Below are 23,311 nucleotides of genomic sequence, written 5' to 3' on the forward strand. Positions count from 1 at the left end.
CTTTTGTTCCAGCCATATGCGTCAACAAAATTTCCTGGACATCTCTGTAGGATTACCTCTCGTTCCTGCATGCCTTAGCATCTTGTATCTGTTTGCCCAGAATGCTCAGCTTCTCCTTTTGTGCCCTACCTGTTAGCTCCTACTCATCCTTCAAGTCTCCACTGGGGGGCAATCTTCTGACTCCTCCCCATGACAGCCTCTCAGTCATTTTCCTTCACAGCACATGTCACAATTATGACTGCATAGTTATTTGCTAGTGGGAAAAATGAGTTAAAGCAACATTCTAATCCAGAAAACATGGCTTTAAAAAGTATTCCTTAAATGTTTTGATAACATATTACTGATAAAAGCTATTTGAGCTTAATTGTTTTAATAAATTTTTTCCTATACATAAAAGGCATAAAATTATGCTAATATACTTCAGGTAAAAAAAACAAAAACAAACCATCATGGTTTATTTATAATCTGAAGACTCCAACACACATCACTACCTGCAGGGGTTAATGTGAAGTGGGGTGCTAGGGGGAGAACCTGCCTCTGAAGACTTTCTCTGAATGCTTCGACAATGACGTAAATGCCTGTGGGAACTCCATGCATGCGTTTCTGAACAAACGGGTGGTCAAGGTAGTGCCATGACCAGGAGACACAAGGCACACTGAGGCTGCCAGAGGAGCCCATTAGAGATAAGGTGAACAACAACAAAAGGCTAGATGTCTTACCTAAAATAGCAGATTTTTCCACTTCAAGCATATCCAGAGCCTTTGTGAAAGGCTCTACCATTTTGGCTAGCATTTCTGGTGCATATAAAGTATTGTGAGTTCTAAAAGAAAAAAAAGGATGTTATGTGAACTTTTCCTGGTCTGTTGCAGAAGGCAAGAGTGGGTTTCACCTCGTAATTCAGTTACACTCCCACATAGACAGATCTCCCTGTCACCACTACTCCTGGCAGGGGGAAGAAAACACAGTATAAACATTTAATTGCTTCCCTGGAAAAGAGCACAGACTTGAAGCTATTAAGTGCAGCTGTATAGTATACAACCTAGCCCCTCTACCTGCCATCTATGGTATAAAAGCAATCAAGATGAAAACCAAATCCTGAGATAGTTAGACAATATCACAGTCTGAGGCTAGAAAGCAAAATTCTTTTAAACTGTGCCGTGGCACTCCATCTTCTGATGCCAGTGACACAGGATGAAGTGTCAGAGGCATGTGGATGCACAGGGAGAACACAGTGAATGGGAATACGCTCCCTTTTTCCAAATGTTGTCTCCATTCCAAGAAGTGGACCCTGCAATGCTCTGATGCTCTGGAGGAACGTCCAGTTCCCAAAATGTGTGCCTGTTTCCCACCAAAATGACTTACCTGAGTAGTTACTGGCTTTGGATGACTAGTAAGCAGGAATGACTGTGGACCTGATCTGCCTGCCATCTACAGTAGCCTCTCTACCTGCCATCTATGGTATATCCCCCACCTGCCATCTTCAGTATAGGTGCTCTACCTGCCATCTACAGTCGCCCTCTACCTGCCATGTATGGATACCCCTCTACCTGCTATCTACAGTAGCCCCTCTTGCCCACAGCAATGGCACTACTGAACAATCTACAGCTAAAGAGCATAACTACCTATTTTTTCTTTTAAAAGTTAATTATAAAACATCTCAAAACATCCAGAAAGCTATAAAATATAACAGGTAGTAGCAAGGTTACATATTTAAGATGCATACTGACCAGATCCTTTTAGACCATGCTTATTAAAAAACACAATCCTCAACATTGTTTTTAAAATCTAACTATGTACACTTGTTAGTACACTCACTTAAACTACATTTTAGAATGTCACCTAATACATTACTTCCGGGTTATTGCCCGTCTTCCTACTAAAAGCTAATGAGATTGTCTCCAGTCTTTTGCTTATAGAGAGCCCAGCAATGAGCTTCTCTGAAGAGGTCTCCCTGTGTACATGTGACAGTTTCTCTGTGGTGGATGTAAACAGGTAGAATTATTGGAAACTGGTCCTTTGCAACTCATGGTTTGCAAATATCTTCTCCCAGTATGTGGCCTGACTTGCTTACACTAACATTTGCATTAGGCTTTACTTTTTTTCTTGTGGAAAATACATATAAAATTTACCATTTTTAAGTGTTCAGTTTAAGTGGTATAAATACACTCACACTGTTGTGCAATCATCACCACCATCCATCCCCATAAGTATTTTCAACTTGTAAAACAAACTATACATATTAAGCAAAAATTCCCCATTCCTTCCTTCCCTGAGCTCCTGGCAACCACCATTACACTTTGTTTTTATGATTTTGACTACGTTAGGTATTTCATACAAGTGAAATCATATAGTACATGAACAAAAATGGAGCTACTTGGCAAGCCTGACAAGATCAGTGACTGAAAGTAACCACAGGATGTTTTATTTAATTTTTTCCCCCCCTCCCGAGGATGTTTTGATCATGTAAAAATTCCTAACTGAACAGATTATAATGGAAATAAGTCATGTCTTAAGGCCTATATATACAATAGATTAATCTCTATCTGGAGCAAGTTCTGTCCATTGTTTTTGTCCAAGAATAATATACATAAAATGTCAAGATGATCTCTTCTACAAACCTCTAAGGATAAATACCCCAGTATGATCAGACAACCCCAACATTCTTCATTATGATCTTTTATCTGCATACCTCTGTCAACTATGTATGTTAAATGTTAAGTATCCTGCACCCATCAATGTAAAAGAAGCATGTATCTCTCCATTTTACTTTGCATCCAACTCTAGAGATTTCTCTTGCTTTACTTTCTCCGCCCTTAACTCGCCACCAATGGATTTCATGTAACCTTCCTGTCGTCTCCTTTGATTCTAATGTATAAAATAAACTGCAAAACTGCTACTCCTTGGAACATTATCTCTCAATTCTTTTGAGATTTTACTTCCACGACTAGCCCCAAAACCTTGGCTCAAATAAACACTCTAAATCTTTCTTTAGGTTTGGAATTTCTTTCAACAATTATTTGTCTTTTTATGACTGGCTTATTTCACTTAGCATAATGTCCTTAAGGTTTGTCCATGTTGTAGCATATTGAAGAATTTTCTTCATTTTACTTATTTAAATATACTTTTATTGATTTCAGAGAGGAAGGGAAAGAGAGACAGAATCATTAATGAGAGAGAATCGATTGGCTGCCTCCTGCACACCTCACATAGGGGATCAAGCCCGCAATCTGGGCAGGTGCCCTGACCGGGAATCAAACTGTGACCTTCTGGTTCATGGGTCAATGCTCAATCACTGAATCACAGTGGCTGGGCAGAATTTTCTTCTATAAATATATTTTAAGACACCCTACATTAGAAATGTGATTCACAAATATTTCTCCCATTCTGTAGGTTGCCTTTTTATTCTGTGGAATAATGTCTTTTAATGAACAAAATTTAAAGTTTCCAGGAAATCCAATTTATTTTTTTGTTACTTGTGCCTTTGGTATCATATCCAAGAAATATTTCCAAATCCACTGTGATGCTTTTATTCTAGGATTTTATTTATTGATTGATTGATTGATTGATTTATTAATGATTATTTTTAATAATTTTTTATTGTTCAGATTATTACAATTGTTTCTCCTTTCCCCCCCACATAGCTCCCTTCCACCTGGTTCTCACTCCACCCTCTGCCCTTACCGCTCCCTACTCCCCCATCCCCCCCACCCCCATCCTCATCCATAGGTATATGATTTTTGTCCAGTCTCTTCCCGTACCCCCCACACAGACACCCCCTTTCCCCTGAGAATTATCAGTCCCCTTCCATTCTATGCCCCTGATTCTATTATATTTACCAGTTTATTCTGTTGCTCAGATTTTTAATTCACTTGACTTTTATTTATTTATTTATTTAAATGTTTTATTGATTTTTAATTTTTTTTTTTTTTACAGAGAGGAAGAGAGAGGGATAGAGAGTTAGAAACATCGATGAGAGAGAAACACCCATCAGCTGCCTCTTGCACACACCCCCACTAGGGATGTGCCCACAACCAAGGTACATGCCCTTGACCGGAATCGAACCTGGGACCTCTCAGTCTGCAGGCTAAGCTCTATCCACTGAGGCAAACCGATTTTGGCAGCAGTTTTTATCATGAGAGGATGTTAAATTTAGTCAAATGCCTTTGCTGTGTCAATTAAGGTGACCACATGGTTTTTTTCTTTTGTTCTATTAATATGGTATATTACATTTATTTATTTTTCTATGTTAACCACTCTTATATCCCCAGGATCCCACTTGGTCATAGTGTCTAATCCTTAACAGGCTGTTGGCTTCAGTCAGCTTGTATTCTATGAGATTGTCCACAACTCTACCTCAGCCTTTACCACCTGCTGTATGGAGCCTAAGAATAGGTAACAGGTGCCATTTATTTAATCCTCACCTGAGTATATTTTTCCATTGATTTTTTTTTTAGAAAGGGGGGTGGGGGAGGGAATTGACATGCGACACATCAATTGGCTGCCTCTGGCTTGCGTCCCAACTGGGCTGGAGATGGAACCTGCAACCAAGATATATGCCCTTCGATTTGCGGGTTGACTCTCTTAATCAATGACTCTCTAACCAAAATCAGCCAGGGCACCATTTACTTTTAAAAGCTGCAATGAGCCATCATTTTAGTTTCTGAATTAAGTTTTATTTGAAAGATGCCTGATACTATTATATAAAATGATCTCTGACAATATCAGTTTCCTGAAGAAATTCAGTCTTAACTTTGACAGAAAGCTGATGGGCTGTTTCTTATTCTTTAATTAAAATGTGGTGTGATCCCAAGAGAAAATTTAGAAAACAGAAGGGTTAATGCATTATATGTCAAATGTCCCTGGAGCTACAACAGAATCTTGTATTCCTTGTATTATCCTCCTCCTCCTCAAGAGGTGATAGCAACATAGTAGCCGCACCTCTAAAGCACAAGCAGAGGAGGACTCAGAGTACATACTGCTCTGATATCCCTGACTCCAGCAGTTGTTCATAGGCAGGGGCATCTACAAAACCTACAGGCTCCTGAACTATCACCTTTCCTGACACACATGCAAGTTAGAGCTCTGTGGTTCCACATTAAGAGGGACTAGTTACTGCTTGGCAAATAAAAAGACAATTAGGTAATAAAAGTTTTAACTTCTGGACAATCTGTACTCATCTGAAATACAGGGGTGGGCAAAAGTAGGCTTACAGTTGCAATACAAATAAATAATACAATATATACTATCTAATAAAAGAGTAATATGCAAGTTGACCATATCTCTGTTACACCCACAAGCCACAATCACCAGCCAATCAGTAGCGAGTATGCAAATTAACCCAAGTAAGATGGCTGTGGGCACAGAAAGAGCAGGAGGCCTGGGTTTCCCCGGCAATGGAAGAAGCCAAAATTTCCTCCTGCCTTGGCCTCTGCTTAAGGCTACAAAGTTTCAATTATAGAAGATAAATAAATCCCAACAAAAATGGCAGCAGCCACAGAGCTGGAGAGAGCAGGAGGCTTGAGGTGCCCCCCTGGTGATGGAGGAAGCCAAGTTTCTGCAGCCCTGGCCTACCTTGGCCTCCACTTAAGGCTACAAAGTTTCAATTACAGAAGATAAATAAACCCCAGATACCAGGGCCTCCCTTTGGATCGCCGGGAGGAGGGGGGGAGAGGGAGGGGAGGGGGGGAAAAGGCATGGCCAGCCTGCAAACCACTACAGGCCCCTCACCCAGGCTGCCCCACACCACAAGGGAACCCCCACCCTGTTCTGGGACACCCTTCAGGGCAAACCAGCTGACCCCCACCCGTGCACCAGGCCTCTATCCCAGTGTTTCCCAACCTTCTCTCATGATGAGAATCACCTGGTGGAGTTGTTAAAACACAGATTCCTGAATCCCAACTAAGAAGTGCTAAACTAGAATTTTTGAGAACATATAGGTAAAATTGCATACCTAACTTAGTGCTCTGTATATAAAATCTGTCTTAGAGCACTAGTTAAGTATACAATTTTACCTATATGTTCCCAAAAATTCTAGTTTAGCACTTCTTAGTTGGGATTCAGGAATCTGTGTTTTAACAACTCCACCAGGTGATTCTCATCATGAGAGAAGGTTGGGAAACACTGCTCTATCCTATCTAATAAAAGAATAATATGCAAATTGACTGTCACTCCAATACACAAGATGGCTGCCCCCATGTGGTCAAAGATGACTGCCCCCATGTGGACACAAGATGGCTACCACAAGATGGCCAGCAGGGGAGGGCAATTGGGAGAGATCAGGTCTGTAAGGGAGGGCAATTGGGGGTGATCAGGCCAGCAGGGGAAGGCATTTGCGGGTGATCAGGCCAGCAGGGGAAGGCATTTAGGGGTGACCAGGCCTGCAGGGGAGGGCAGTTAGGGGCAAACAGGCTGGCAGGAGAGCAGTTAGGCATCAGTCAGGCTGGCAAGGGAGTGGTTAGGGGGTGATCAGGCTGGCAAGCAGAAGCGATTAGGGGCAATCAGGAAGACAGGCAGGTAAGCAGTTGGGAGCCAGCAGTCCTGGATTGGGAGAGAGATGTCTGACTGCTGGTTTGGGCCCGATCCTACCTGGATCGGGCCTAAACAGGCAGTTGGACATCTCTCAAGGGGTCCCAGATTGGAGAGGATGCAGGTTAGGCTGAGGGACACCCCCCCTCACAAATTTCGTACACTGGGGCCTCTAGTAAGAGGATAATATGCTAATTAGACTGGATAGACCAGACGTCTTCCAGCAAAGCTGCAGCAGCTGTGAGGGCCAAGGAGGACTGGCAGCCTTGGCAGCCTGCAGTGGCAGCAGCAGCAGAGTAATGGGGACAGTGCCTTCCCCTGATTGTAGTGGTTTACATTGGTTGCCTCCTGCAGAGGGAGGCCAGACTGTGGCTTAGGCCTGCTCCCTGCAGAGAGCAAGCCATCAGTAGGACATCTCCTGAGGGTTCCTGGACTGTGAGAAGGGGCAGGCCGGGCTGAGGGAGCCCTTTCCCCCAGTGCATGAATTTTCATGCACAGGGTCTCTAGTAATTAATAAATAATAATACAAGAATAACCCTAGCTGGTTTCACTCAGTGGATAGAGCATCAGCCTGCAGACTAAAGGGTCCTAGGCTGATTCCAATTGAGGGCACATGCTTGGGTTGTAGGCTCGATCTCCAGTGTGGGGTGTGCAGGAGGCAGCCAATCAATGATTCTCATCATTGATGTTTCTCTTTCCCTCTCCCTTCTCTGAAATCAATAAAAATATATTTAAAAAATAAAACAAAAGAATAAACTTTTTTGAGTACTTAAAACTGTAAACCTACTTTTGCCAACTCCTGTATTTTTAAAAAATATATATTTTATTGATTTTTTTTTACAGAGAGGAAGAGAGGGACAGAGAGTCAGAAACACCGATCAGCTGCCTCCTGCACACCCCCCACTGGGGATGTGCCCACAACCAAGGTACGTGCCTTTGACTGGAATCAAATCCGGGACCCTTCAGTCCACAAGCAGACACTATATCCACTGAGCCAAACCGGCTTCGGCAACCCCTGAATTTTTAGTATCACCAGCTATGAGTATAATCCCTGCTAAATAAGCCTTCACACAAAGATTTCAGCAGAACATACAAAAGATATACAGAAACAACGTAACAAACTTCAAGTTAGCAGAAAAGCTGCTATTATAAACAGATAATGATGACAATGTACCTTTTGAGAACTAGAGTTCTGCTCCTCATATTTGTCCTCTATCCAACCCACTAGAAACAACATTGTCCAACAGAAATACAATGTAAACCACTCTTTTACAAATTTTCTAGCCAGCCAAACTTAAAAAGGGAAAAGAAACAGGTTAAATTAACATTTTGTTTAAACCAATGCATAAAAAAAAAATTTCAACATATTAACATTAAAAATTATTAACAAGCTATTTTACACCTTTTTTTGCAGTAAGTTTTCAAAATCTGGTGTGTATTTTATATTTACAGCTTATCTTAAATCAAACTAGCCACATTTTAAATGCTCAATAGCTAATTACAACAGTGGCTAACATAGTAGATAACATAGCTCTAACACCTTTTTTGTTGTTGTTGTTTTTTGTTTTGTTAATCCTCACCTGGGGATATTTTTTCCATTGATTTTTATAAAAGGGATGAAAGCTAATTCATTTTTTTAAAATATATTTTATTGATTTTTTTTTTACAAAGAGGAAGGGAGAGAGATAGAGAGCTAGAAATGTCGATGAGAGAGAAACATCGGCCAGCTGCCTCTTGCACACTCCCCATCAGGGATGTGCCCACAACCAATGTACATGCCCTTGACCGGAATCGAACCTGGGACCTTTCAGTCTGCAGACCGACACTCTACCACTGAGCCAAACTGGTTTCGGCTCCATTGATTTTTAAAGAGTGGTAGAAAGGGGAATGCAGAGAGAGAAACATTGATGTGAGAGAGACACATCAATTGTTTGCCTCTGCACACATCCCAACCAGGGCCTGGGGTTGAGCCTGCAACTGAGGTATGATCTCTTGTCTGGAATTGAACCCACGAAAATTTTTTTATTATCATACTATTTGACAAGGAGTTAAAACACCCAGCTCTAGGGGAGGGAGGGTATGTATGGGGGGGGGGCAATGTTAAAATATGTACACAGATAATAATTAAAAAAAAAAAAAAAAAGAACAAAAAATAAAAATAAAAAAAATAAAACACCCAGCTCTAACACGTGGAAATGCAAATTGTAAATTAATTAATACACCATTTGAGAAAATTATCTGGTTCTATCAATGTAAACAAAATATACATACCTTATAAAATAGGAATTCTCTTACGTGTAGGATTCAACAGAAATTATGTGTACACCACAAGATATTTACAAGAATGTTAATAGCAGCATTGTTTGTAATAAGAAAACACTAGAAACTACCCCAAAGTCCATCAACACTAACCAGATAAGTTTCAACATATTCACACAATGAAATACCACACAAGCAATGAGAATGTACAATACCACAGGTTACTCTACAAACGTAATATTGAGCAAGAGAAGCTCAACAAGAAGCGGATGCTTCTGACTCCCTTTATTAAAGCTAAAACCATCAGGCAAAACATTAAAGGTCAGAATGAGGGATAACCTTGAAAGGCAGGTAATGATTTGAAAAGTTGTTGGATAGGGTTGTTTCTTGATCTGATTGCTGATTATATGTGTGTATCTTGTGAAAATCCACCTATGTGCACTCTTAATTTGTGCCCTTTAATTATATACATATTTTGTCCTTATGTTATACTTCAAAATAAAATTTACTACAAAAACAAGATAAAACTCTAATAGCTCCAGCTGCACACTACTCAAGGAACCTAAATGCTCCTTAATTACAGTTAATATTTTCAAAAATACCTTCTGACTGACTTCCCAAAAGCACCGAACTCTGAGAAAAACATCAAGGTGACAAGCATGCTGTTCTTGTGCCTCCTCATCCAACCAAGAAAGAACTGTTCCAGGTGTGGGCTCTCACCACATGGCCTCTGGCCACAGCCCTAAAAAGGTGCTGGTCTTTGAGTCCGTTGCTTCTGACTTCATCCCTTTCATATTTCTATAAGCTAAAGAAGAACCTTTTGGTTTTAAAAACATCAGTATGGAAGCAAACCTTTCCTTGGCTATTTTACTACCCTCTCAACATGCAAGCCTTACTTCTTTACAGAAATCTCTTTTCTCCTTTTGAAATCAGAACAGAATATTGCCTATTTCCATAGACACATCCACAATGACAACTCTTTCAGACATTCCTCTTTAAACCATGGTAACAAGCTCTTTAAATCTTTGATTCTTAAGTTTATGGTCTAAGCTGTCAGTTGCCAGCAGAGCATCCCTGAGACATGAGTAATTTGTTTTGCTCAGTTGGGACTCCATTCTAACACCTTATATCAGAGGCCAAAAACCATTGTAATGGCTCTAACCTGTAACTCAGGAGTACTGAGATGTAAGCATCGAAATTAGCTTTGGCTAATTAAATCTGAATTCTACCCAAAGCCTATCTTTCTCTGTGGAGAGCATCTCTGAATCACCAACAGACATCCCTGCACAATTACTTCCCAGGCATGTGCCCGGACCGGGAATCAAACCAGCGACCTTTTGGTGCATGGGACAACACTCAAACCAACTGAGCCACACTGGCCAGGGTGATTCTGAAACTTTAATGTGTACAAGAACCACCTTGGAATCTTGTTATAATACAGATTCTGATTTAATATGTCTGTGGTGGGACCCCAGTTTGCATTTCAAACAAGCTGATGCTGCCAGTTTAAGGAACTAGTTTTGAAAAATAAACACCTAGGAAGGGAGGTGGAACATGTATCATGCCTTCCTTTGGCATGATCAGCCACTGGGTGTTTGGTCCATTTGCTATCAAGAGTCATTGCTGATATATTCAGATTAGCTAAAAAATTTAGAGCAAATAAAACTTAGCAAGTTTAAAAGTATTGATGAGGAATAAAGAAGTAGAAGAATACAGAGGAGGTTCAAATTGAGAAAAGCCATTTTGGAATTAGCACCATGTGTTCATGTGGAATGTAAGACAATGCAAGTGAACTAATGTTATTATTTCTTTTATTCTCACTTGAGGATATGTTTTTATTGAGAAAGAGAGAGAGAGAGAGGGAGAGGGAGAAAGGGGTGGGGAGGAAAGGAGGGAAGGAGAGGGAAGAGAAACATGGATCAGTTGCCTCCTGTATGCACCCCAATCGGGACGAAATCTGCAACCTAGATATGTGCCCTGAGTGGGAATGGAACCTGCAACCTTTTGATGTACAGGACGATGCTCTAACCAACTGAGCCGCCTGGTCAGGGCAGAACTAATGTTATTTTTTAAAATAAAGGCCATGCTGGCTGGGTAGCTCAGTTGGCTAGAGCCATTATCCGGATATACCAAGGTTGCAAGTTCAATCCCCGGTCAGGGCACATGACAACCATCAATAAATGAGTGTGTAAACAGGTGGAACAACAAATCAGTGTTTCTATATCTTTCTCATAAATACATACTAAAAAAAAAAAAAAGACACCCCCTCCCCACCAGAAAGAAACACATCCTAATTCCTCATTTACTACCACCATGATCTGAAGAAATAAAACAGGTTCAACTTTCTAAGATTCTTAAGGTAAAAAAATAACAAAAAAAAATGTAAAAACACTATTCCGACTCACCTTACAAGGGAAAGCAAATTGTCAAGAAGTTTCAGAATCTGTTCTGTGCAGGGGTTACGAAAGATTGGATTTCCAGTGGGCGAATAACCCACTACAAATCCCCCAGCTTTGGCCTCTTCAAGGTCAGTGGGCCAGCAAGTTCGTTTCACAACACCCAGAATGCTATACACACAAAAGCTCATCTACAGAAAAACAAAAATGAAAGGTAAACATATAAGGGGAAAAGACAAAAGTGCTATTAGATATTTGCAAGGTTATGGCAAAAGTGATACAGAGACCTGAGAGAAGGAAAAGACTCCTGCCACCATCTTCTCTTTTTTAATCCTTACCCGAGAATATTTTTCCATTGGTTTCCAGAGAGTGGAAGGAAGAGAGGAGGAAGAAAGAGAGAGAGAGAAACATCGACATGAGAGAGACACATTGGTTGCCTCCCGCACACGCTTCTACCAGGGCTAGAGAACCTGCAACTTAGGTACATGCACTTGACTGGGAAATCGAACCCACGACGCTTCAGTTCAGAGGCTGACATTCTAACCACTGAGCAACAGGACAGGGCTCTTCTTTTCAGGTCAAGACCTTCCACTGTCATCTTCAAGAGCAGTGGTAGGCTCTAGAAACTCCCTTTCCCTCAGGATGTCCTTCCAAAGGCCAAGATCCTCTCCCAGGACCCCAATGAGGTGGTGGCTTGGACATGCTTCAAAAGAAAGTATTTAGACAGGCAACAAACATTTCATCTTGTTTTTGAATTGACCCAGCACCCTTCAGCTTAAGCCTTGACAGCTTTTGCCCTAATTCCCACTCACAGTACTCTCAACCAATCTATTAATTGCCGGGTTAATTAATACAACTTTTGTCATAATGAAGCCAAGGAAAATGCTTATTTGATTAGCAAAGAACTGAAAAATCTCAGGTTTGCAAATTAGCCTATTTAGGACTTTACATGCTAGAGAGCAATGGCAGGAAGGATTCACCCTGCTGACCTACTTCTTCATTATACTTTCAATCTTCAGAGCTATTTAGAGATCCTTAAAGCCAAAATAATGACTTCATAGAAAAGACCATCTTGTGCTCACTTCAGCAGCACATATACTAAAATTGGAACAATACAGAGATAAGCATATCCCCTCTCCTGCCCCCTCCCCCCCCCCAAAAAAAAAAAAAAAAGAAAAGTAAAGTAAAGTAAAGAAAAGACCATCTTGTTCTGGCCAGTTTAGCTTGGTTGACTGAAGCATCATCCCATGCACAGAAGGGTCATGGTTCGATTCCTGGTCAGGCACACACCCAGGTTGTGGGTTCAGTCCCCTGTCAAGGTATGTGTGGGAGGCAGCAGATCGATGTTTCTGTTTCTCTCTCCCTCCCTTCCTCTCTCTCTAAAAATCAATGAAAAAAAAAAATATTGCCAGTAAATATTGATAACATGTGACTAAAAATAGAAAGGAAGGATCATCTGCTCTGCTGTGGAAACTAACTCAGGAATTCAAGACCAGCCCTGGCTGGTTTGGCTCAATGGATAGAGCACTGAAGGGTCGTGGGTTTGATTCTGGTCAAGGTCATGTTGCAGGCTCAATCCTAGGCCCTGGTCAAGGCATGTGCAGGAGGCAACCAATCAATGTGTCTCTCTTACAATGATGTTTCTCTCTCTGTCTCTTCCTCTCTGAAATCAATAAAAACATTTTTTTTTTTTTAAAGAAAAGAAAAATATCCTTGGGTGAGGATTAACAAACAAACAAAAAAATCAATAAAAACATATTTAAAAAAAAAAAGAAAGAATTCAAGACAAAAGAAAACAGCAGCTTAGGAAAATGAATAGTCCCAGATTTTTAACCCAATAGAAAATATATAAACGACAACACTCCTACTCCTACCCATGGCCAATTCAACTTCCCATTCCCAGAGGAGGTTTACTCACTCGTGCACGGTTTAAGCCACAGGAATCCTCCAGGCCAGGATCACAGCTTTTCCGATCTGCACCCACATAGGCAATAAATGCATCAACATCCGACAGCACTCTGCGGGACGGGAGGGCGACAAGCTATGCCACGACTTTAAGCAAGGACAGTTCTTCCACAGAGCCAGTAGCTATGATTATGTGGCCTCAACGAACAGTTGTCATAATGAGAGGAGTTTAACCACATTGTCAGCTTTCACTTGAAGGTTTAAACTTCTCACTTCAAAATGCTATTAGCAACACTTTTAAGAATACAAGTTTGGTGGCACTTTGCCTCTTGGGAGCACTCTGGCACCTTCCCTTCTCCTTTCCCCGTGTGCTCTCGCATGCCTGCCCCTTTCCTTCCCAGCCCCATTTTCCCTCCAGGCCGTTATCTTTGCCTTCTCTCTAAGCTCCAAGGGCCCTTCTCCTGCTTCTGTAACATGCTTCCTGAACCCAGCTGGTTCACTATTACTACCGCTGTAACTTTCTAAATAAACTATTAGAAAAAAACAAACAAACAAACAAAAAAACAAGCTTGAAAATGCTATGTGGGCACCTGTGTGGCTATGTGGCTCCTACTATGTTCTCATTTATCTACATGTGCTGGTGCTGCAATGCAGACATACCAAATGTCACTGTGGTTCGATGCCCTGACCAAGAATCAAACTATGACCCTTCAGTGCATGGGATGACACTCCAACCAACCAAGCTACACCGGCCAGGGCAAGATGGTCTTTTCTTTCTTTTTTTTAGGGGTCATGCTAATCTTCTCTGTATCGTTCCAATTTTAATACATGTGCTGCCAAAGCAAGATGCCCATACAATCCATTTTTACTCATTTCTTTTCCCTCCCTACACCTCTGTTTAGCAAGGGGATATTTTTAGCAATTAGAACACAGGCTGCTTTTAGAGTCCTTCATATATCACTGACTGTTATTACATTTCGATACCCTTACACTCCCACTCCAGACATGGCACTCGCTCTCTCTCTCTCTCTTTCTTCCTTTCTCTCTCTCTCTTTCGTCAATTACAGTTGACATTCAATATTAGTTTGTATTAGTTTCAGGTGTACAGCATAGTGGTTAGGCATTCATATTAATTACAAAGTGTTCCCCCCATTAAGTCTAGTACCCGACTGGCACAATGTTACTGACTATATTCCCTAGGCTGTGCTTTACATTCCCATGACTGGGCATAGCTCTGAAAATAGAATGGGTGCTTGAGGGCAGTGACAGTCAGTAACAAAGGTCTCCTCTACCTGTGCATGTCTTCAGAAAGCCAGATGCTGGCCACTGGTGCCATCAGCTCCTCAAGGAACAACTTCTGACGCTCATAGTTCTTGAACTGGTTGCTAATGAGAACCAGGGCTTCCATGAGGGCACACTTCTCCATTTGTGTCAGGAGCAGCTCATTGGAGAGGAGTTGCTTTACGTGGTTATAAAGCATGTCAAAATTGGGCTGCAGATCAGAAAGGGAAAAAACAAACAAAAACTAGAGGTGGTAAAGGTCTGATTTTCAGGGAGAGGCGAGTCACTCAGGAAGGTCAAGTCTATAGGACCATCCTTAGTAATTTAGCTATAATGCTCTTTTGCCTAGACAAGCAAGGCAATTTAGGCAGAGGTGACTTGTCTTAAGTATTCGTGTAATTGCAATTTCCCACACTGCAATTGTGAAAACAATCTTTTTTCTACATCAATTTTTACAATATCTTTGCAAATATCAGCTTGTTTTATTTACACACACACACACACACACACACACACACACAAATACACATACACTCACACACTGCTCTGTGTTCACTGAAGAAATTTCTGGTTAATTTGTAATTTGAAACAGCAACACATTTCTTCTTAAACAAAAGTTTGGGTTCACCCCGCCAGTGTGGCTGTGATTGTGTTGACCTATGAACCAGGGGTCACCATTTGAATCTTGGTCAGGGCACAGGCCTGGGATGTGGGCTTGATATCCAGTAGGGTGTGTGTAGGAGGCAGCCAGTCAATGAATCTCTTGCATCATTTATGTTTCTATTTCTCTCTCCTCCTCCCTTTCTCTCTGAAATCAATATAAATATATTAAAAAAAAGAATGGGGTTCACATCTGACTTCTCTCAAGATTAGGCACATCATTTGGCAGGAGCAATTAATTAAGAACATCACACAGTACAATAAAGAGGTGTACACTGATAGGGAAAACTTGGTATCATTCATATGGAAAATTGTTTATTTTGAGGGAATAGTTTGCATTTTTAACTCTTCTACTAAGTAAGAGAGGAACAAGACACTTATTCAAGAACTAGAGGCACCACCGAAACCGGTTTGGCTCAGCGGTAGAGCGTCGGTCTGTGGACCGAAAGGTCCCAGGTTCGATTCCGGTCAAGGGCATGTATGTTGGTTGTAGGCACATCCCCGGTAGGGGGTGTGCAAGAGGCAGCTGGTAGATGTTTCTCTCTCATCAATGTTTCTAGCTCTCTATCTCTCTCCCTTCCTCTCTGTAAAAAATAAAATATATTAAAAAAAAAAAAAAAGAAGAAGAACTAGAGGCACGGTACAAGAAATTCGTACACGGGGAGGGATGTGTGTCCCTCAGCCCAGCCTGCCCGCTTTTCAATCTGGGACCCCTTGAGGGATGTCCGGTGGAATCAGGCCTAAACGGGCAGTCGGACATCCCTCTCACAATGCAGGATTGCTGGCTCCCAACCGTGCACCTGCCTGCCTGCCTAATTGCCCCTAACCACTTCTGCCGGCCAGCCTAAAACCTCTAACCACTCCCTTGCCAGCCTGATCAATGCCTAACTGCTCCCCTGCTGGCCCAATTGCCCCAACTGTCCTCCCCTGCTGGCACAGTCACTCTTAACTGACCTCCCTGCAGGCCCAGTCCTCTCCCCCCTCTACCCCGCCCTGCCCAACTTCCCTCCCCTGCAGGCCTGGTCCCTCCCAACTGACCTTCCCTGCAGGCCTTATCCCTCCCAACTTCTCTCCAATGCAGGTCTGGTCCCACCCAACTACCCTCCCTTGAAGGCCTTGACCCTCCCATCTGCCTTCCCATGCAGGCCTGGTTGCTCCTAACTCCCCCCCCCCCCCCCCCCGCAGGCCTGGTTGCCCCCATCTGCCCTCCCCTGCTGGCTATCTATGATGGCCATCTTGTGTCCACATGGGGATGGCCATTTTGTGTGTTGGAGTGATGGTCAATTTGCATATTACATCTTTATTATATAGAATGCTTATCCTGCCCTGGCTGGTTTGGCTCAGTGGATAGAGCATCAACCTGGGGACTGAAGGGTCCCAGGATGGATTCTAGTCAAGGGCAGACTAGACTGGGTTGTGGGCTCAGTCCCCAGTAGGGGCTGTGCAGGAGGCAGCTAATCAATGATTCTTATCATTGATGTTTAAATCTCTTTCTCTCTCTCTTCCTTCTTCTTTGAAATCAATAAAAATTCTATATAATAAAAGGCTAATATGCAAATTGTCCCCTCGACTGGGAGTTTGACCAGGGGGCAGAGCTGGCCAGCCAACCTCCCAGACTCTCCTGCCCGCCTGATCAGCCCTGATTGGGGTGGGCTGGCTGGCCGCCACCTATGAACAAATTTGTGCACCAGGCCTCTAGTAAAAAATAAAAGAATGCTTATCCTGAGCAAAGATATAGTTCCTCTTTTTCTATTTATGTGAGTATAAATAGAACTTAATTTACAAATATATATTTGTAACTCAACAGATCTCAGTGACTACTTAGCAAATCCAGTGGCTTACCAACACAAGCTGAGGGTAGTCTCGACATATTTTGATGATTGAGGAACAAGCATGTCTTCTCACATTCCTGACTGCCCGGGTTCTGGGGGCCTGGGAAGAAATATTTAACAAACAGAGCCACTTTCAATATAATAAATTTATAGATGGTGCTTATTATCATGTAAATACATCCCTTCAGAAGCATATTCACAATCATTTTTTACAACTGTGAGAGTATAATAGTCACATTTATAGTCACCTGTTTTATAGAATACTGTTTGCCCTAAAGTATCTGTAGTACAAAAGACCTTATCATGACCATCTCCTTCCTGTACCTAACCCTTTTACTTATTAGACTAAATGTTACATATTCATACTTTTGCTCCCAAGAAGTTAGAATTTGTTGGTTGAATTAATGGTCTTACCTTACTTTCTTCAACAGTTTCAAAAGTGACAGACGAAAATAGCTAAGGGGAAGGAGAAAAAGGCCACTCATCAGTACCAACTGAGTAAAGTTGTTTTAAACAGTAGTTACAAAGTTTCCATCAAAATTCCAAAAGTGTTACAATATGATAATGAAAGGGATTTTAATTGTCATTACAAAGTTTCAAATGTTTGTTTTCTTAGATAAGTAGGAGAGGGTTGAGATTCACAATCTTACCATGCCATCACACACACACTCAGCTACAATGATGCTTCTTCCTTCTCCAGTTAAAACTTGAGTGATCAACCTTCCCTACTCCACCTTAACTTCCCATTTACTTTTATATTTTTTAACCCACATCTGAGGACACCTTTTGTTTTTTTTTTGTTTGTTTGTTTTTGTTTTTTTTTTTATTTTCTCATTTACTTATATTTATCACCTCTTCTCACCAAAACACAAGCTGCAGGAGGGCAAGGGCCTGTCTGTCTTGTTCAAGGCTGGGTTCCCAGTGTCCAGAATAATGAGGACACCTTTTGTTTTAAATTGATTTTTAGAGAGAAAGAAAGGGAGTAAGAGAAGTCAGAGAAACATGGACCCGTTGCCTCCCGTACACACCCCAACCAGGGATCAAATCTGCAACTTGTATGTGTCCTAACCAGGGATCGAACCTACAATCTTGATGTATAGGACTCCAAATAACTGAGCCACCAGGCCAAGGTTTCCCATTTACTTTTTCACCCTCCCCCACCAAAGACTTTTTAACTGATTTTTAGTGAAAGAGAGAAAGGGGAGCGGGGGGAGAAACATTGATGTGAGAGCAAAACATCTATCGATTGCTTCTGCATGCCCCCTACTAGGGCATGAGCCCACAACTTGAGCATGTGCCCTAATTGGAAATCAAACCGGCAACCTTTTGGTGCAAAGGATGATGTTCAACCAACTGAGGTATACTTGCCAGGACCCAGCTTATTCTTTAATCCAATGCAACCTGATTGCTGCCCAAGTCGCTGTGATGCAATAACACTTTAACAAAGGCCTAATTGGAAACTTAATGGACATTCTCCAGTTCTCTATGCAACAAAGGAGTTCACCTTTTTAAAGTTCTACTGGCCTTTGTAACAACATTTTCTCCACTTCTCTGGCTCTCTCTCTCTTTTTTTCTCTTCCCTTTGGGGCTTCTCATTCTTTGCCATTCTCCTCCAATGATGGTGATCTCCAGGGTTCCTTGCTTGACCTACATGTCTAACTCCTCCTCTCCTCTTCCCTAGGGCTTCACTTCTACTCTTGACACTTCAATAATGACGATGCCTTAATACTTAATGCCTTGATACTTCAATAATGACGATTTCACTTCTACTCTTAACACTCCAATAATGATGATGCCTAGACCACTGGTCTAGACTCCAGAAAATTACAAAATTTTCTAGAGTCTAGACCAGTGGTCGGCAAACTGCGGCTCATGAGCCGCGGTTTGCTGCTCTGTTGACTGAGTTTGCTAGTGTCTAGACCTTTAACCTCAAATAGCCAATTTACTGTGAGTTCTCTCCACCTACCTATTGTACATATACCTCAAACATAGTATTCCAAAACAGAATTCACTCCCTTTTCTGCCTAACTCCTACTCTCTCTCCTGATCCAGTATTCTCCCTCAGGTGGCACTCAATTACTCACCTAGTCACCTAAACTGGAAACTCAAAAACTGTCCATACTAACCTCTCACAAATCCCTTCTCAATCTGAAAGCACGCTCTGAACCCTCCCTTTAGATATTCTTTCCATTTCTCGGTGTACATGTCTATAATTGCAAAGCCATATAGTTACATCTGTTTATATGAGTTTCTTCCCAAACAGAGCATTCTTAAAGGATAGGGCTTTTCTACAAGCATGGTTTCTGATCCACAATAAGTACTGAGAAAATATCTGATAAATGAATAAATGGCTGTCTATTTATTAACTTGTCTCACACACTTTCAAAAACAATTACATATATTAGCTTAGAAATGCCAAAATAAAGTTTACAAAGCAGATGAAGTTTACCTTGGAGAAGACCTGGGGCAGGAACTCTGGTCTGTAGGTGACAAATGGAAAGAGTGCTGAGACATCAGAGAGGACACAAGACAGAATGAGAGGGTCCTTAGTGTCAAAGTTCAGGACCATCTGCAATAGCTCTATTCCATCATGAACAGGGATTTCCTGTAATACAGACACAAAAAGGAGATTGACACAGCTGATAACCACCACTTTTCCTTTGGACTCTAGTTTATAAATACATAAGACAGGTGCCACATATGGTTTTTATATACTACTTTCTAATCCTTAAAATTCAAAGCATCACTCCATGTTATTAAAATTTTTCAGCTCTAGCCAGTTTGGCTCAGTGGATAGAGAGTGTCGGCCTGTGGACCAAAGGGTTCTGGGTTCAATTCCAGTCAAGGGCCATGTACCTCGATTGCAGACTCCTCCCTTAGTCAGGGTGCATACAAAAGGCAACCAATCCATGTGTTTCTCTCACATCAATGCTTCTGTCTTCCCTCTCTCTAAAAATCAGTGGAATATCCTTGGGTGATTAAAAAAAAAAAAAATTTCTTGTATGCCACCATGTACTATCTTAAAGATATATCATCTCCTATTATTAGAAATTTAGAATATTTCTAGTTCTTCATCATTGTATATAATGCTAATAAGTATCGTTGCAAAAAAAAAAATGTTGGCTACATTATCAATTATTCCTCTTGAATAAGAGAGTTTTGGGGGTGGCTAGAATCATTGGGTCAAAAGTTATGAATATATGTAAGTTACTTTCCTTCTTTACCAATTGATTAGTTTTATCAATTGATTCTTGATCCATTAATGTGTCCTTCTTACCATGTTCTCAGCAGCAATGAATTTGTTCCCTAAAACTTTTATCTATTTAGGAAAAACAAAAGTTTATTTAATTTGCATTTTTTCAGTTACTAATGAGGTTGATTTTTTCCATATTTATTAACTGCTATATATTATCTGATCATACCTTTTATCTATTTCTCCTCTGTATATTATCTGATCATACCTTTTATTTATTTCTCCATTGGATTCTAGTATTACCAACTTATAAAAAAAGCATATTGTTAAATATTCCAGACCTTTAAAATGGTATAACACTTTACTGACCCTCCATACAACTACTTAGAGAAATAGATGCTGATACTGTGGTTACTCTGTGCACATAACCTCCTTTCCAGTCATAAAGGTAGCCACCATCCTAAATGTGGTGTTCATAAATTCATAGATTCCTTCATTTTTTTATACTTTTACCTCAAATGAATTCACTTTTGTGGCTTGCTGTTTTGGGTCAACATTATGTTTATGAGAATCATCCTTATTCATCGTATAAGCCTAGTTCATTTTTACTGATCTATTACAATCTATTCTATACAATATATTGCCAAATTATTCTCCAAAGTGATATTAGTTATATTTTATTAGTGATGTTTAAGAGAGATAAGCTTTTTAGAGTAAGCATATCAGTCCCATCCATATTTATTGCAGAAACTAATCCCAGTTTACCTTTTAAAAATTTATTTTGTAGCCAGGACCGGTTTGGCTCAGTGGATAGAGCGTCGGCCTGCGGACTGAAAGGTCCTGGGCAAGGGCATGTACCTTGGTTGCGGGCACATCCCCAGTGGGGGGTGTGCAAGAGGCAGCTGATCGATGATTCTCTCTCATCGATGTTTCTAACTCTCTATCCCTCTCTCTTCCTCTCTGTGAAAAATCAATAAAATATATTTATAAAAAAAATAAAAAAATAATAATAAAAAAAAATTTATTTTGTAAATTAAAAAACATATGCAGTTAAAGCCATCAAAAAAATTTTTTTTATTACTTTCATTGTTTTTCAACTTTTAGGGACCTTTCCTAAACAGTTAATTTTTCCTAATGCTAATTACTATTTTTGTTGTTGTTAATCCTCACCTAAGGATACCTTTTCCAATAATATTTTAGAGAGAGTGGGGGAAGGGGGGAGAGAAACATCGACATGAGACACACACGCATGCCCGTGGCTGGAAATCGAATCCATGATCCTTCCATAGGTGAGCCGGTGCTCTAACCACTGAGCAAAACCCACCAGGGCCTAATGCTAATTATTAAATGACCAATACCTCTCATTTCTTGTATATGCTTCAGGTTGTTTCTGGGCTATTTTGTTCAAAAGAGCTGTGTCTAATCCCGGTTCTACACTGCTTTAAAACACTGTAGCATTAAAAAATAAGTAAAATAAAATACTGTAGCTTTATATTTTATTATCTGAGGCAAATCAATCCTCATTTTCGAAATGTGATACTCCCCCTCGCCCCCCAAGCTCTTCCTTACATTAATTCACTGCTAAAGCTACTAGCAGTGAACTAATGTAAGGAAGAGCTTGTTTCCCCGAAAATAAGACATCCTCCGAAAATAAGACCTAGCGCATGGAAAAATAAGACATCCCCTGAAAATAAGATCTAGCGCATCTTTGGGAACAAAAATTAATATAAGACACTGTCTTATTTTCGGGGAAACAGGGTAAAAGGCTCTACCCAATGTACTTGGATCCATACTACTGGAAATACAAGCCTAGATAATGCCACTACGGACAAGATGAATAGTTTTTCAAAGAAGCTCTTGGTTAAAACCTTTTACATGATAAAAGCTGATCTGCTCTGACTGACCCAGGCTGAGAGTGGATATTGAGGGCAGAAACAGAGCAAAATCACTAGACTTAGATAAGACTCTTCCAAGTCTGAAATTGATAGCAGTGAATGGGAATGTAACAAGCTCAGATCTGGGACCGGCACACTCCTGGGACATACAATGTATTATAGTCTCATTAACAAGTAGGTGAATAATTTAATATTTTCAAACACTCATCTCTCTTAATTAGAAATGCTTCTTCTTACCCATTTGATTTTGGTCTTAGACTCAGGTTTACTTTATGTCATTAACAAACCTAAATACTCCTACCTAGGATTCTCCTGAGGAAAAAAGAATTTAGTGCCATTTGTTTTTCTCCCCACCACTGGTATGAAATCTACCAAATTTCTAATTGTTACCTATGCTTTGTACCTGGCCCATATCTTTCTTGTATATACATTCCACACCTTTTTTTTTTTTTTGTATTTCTTAACCAACTAGTATTTGGTGTTTTGACCAAATACCAGCATATATAGGAACTTACTGTAAAATCTAACATACAACCAACCACGTACTCCTCTCTCCCCCAAAACTGCCAGTCCTTTCATACACATTAAAAACAAGTACTTGAGCCGAAACCGGTTTGGCTCAGTGGTAGAGCGTCGGTCTGCGTACTGAAAGGTCCCGGGTTCGATTCCGGTGAGGGGCATGTACGTTGGTTGCGGACACATCCCCGGTGGGGGGTGTGCAAGAGGCAGCTGGTCGATGTTTCTCTCTCATCGACGTTTCTAGCTCTCTGTCTCTCTCCCTTCCTCTCTGTAAAAATCAATAAAATATATTAAAGAAAAAATAATAATTGAGCTGTGTGGTGAGCCTGACAGTTTAAAAAAACAACAACAAAAAAACAACAACAACAAAAAAAACAGGTACTTGAAACAAACAAACAAACAAACAAAAAAAACAAACAAACAAGTACTTGAGCCGAAATTGGTTTGGCTCAATGGATAGAGCATCGGCCTGTGGACTGAAGAGTCCCGGGTTGGATTCTGGTCAAGGACATGTGCCTTGGTTGTGGGCACATCCCCAGTAGGGGGTGTGCAAGAGGCAGCTGATCGATGTTTCTCTCTCATCAATGTTCTAACTCTCTATCTCTCTCTCTTCCTCTCTGTAAAAAAAAAAAAAAAAAAAAAAAATCAATAAAAATATATTAAAAAATAAAATAAAAACAAGTACTTGACAAACCCTAGCCTAGCCTTCAAGCAGGATCATACCCATACATCTGAATCCATTTCAAGGTGTCTAAATGCTAGAAGCCCTAGTCAGCTTGGCTCAGTGGATAAAGTGTTGGCCTGTGGACTGAAGAGTCCCAGGTTCGATTCGTCAAGGGCACATGC

General features: G+C 40.8%; 1 protein-coding gene across 5 annotated transcripts in view; it reads right to left on the minus strand.

The window, feature by feature from the left end:
- XPO5 (exportin 5) overlaps window positions 1-23,311 on the minus strand; it is a 56,647-nt gene that overhangs the window by 10,199 nt on the left and 23,137 nt on the right. For all 5 annotated transcript variants that reach the window (XR_014795484.1, XR_014795485.1, XM_084889544.1 and 2 more), the window contains 7 exons: window positions 19,308-19,463; window positions 17,273-17,314; window positions 16,869-16,958; window positions 14,378-14,577; window positions 13,099-13,198; window positions 11,190-11,371; window positions 720-820 (listed from right to left, as the gene is read on the minus strand). Coding sequence is in view for 3 of the 5 variants with exons in the window: in XM_084889544.1 (XP_084745670.1) it covers window positions 720-820; window positions 11,190-11,371; window positions 13,099-13,198; window positions 14,378-14,577; window positions 16,869-16,958; window positions 17,273-17,314; window positions 19,308-19,463 (871 nt within the window). In the remaining 2 variants the exon portion in view is untranslated. The remainder of the gene's footprint in view (window positions 1-719; window positions 821-11,189; window positions 11,372-13,098; window positions 13,199-14,377; window positions 14,578-16,868; window positions 16,959-17,272; window positions 17,315-19,307; window positions 19,464-23,311) is intronic.

The sequence above is a fragment of the Pipistrellus hanaki genome, assembly GCF_964339955.1.
Source record: "Pipistrellus hanaki genome assembly, chromosome: 7".
NCBI lineage: Eukaryota > Metazoa > Chordata > Mammalia > Chiroptera > Vespertilionidae > Pipistrellus > Pipistrellus hanaki.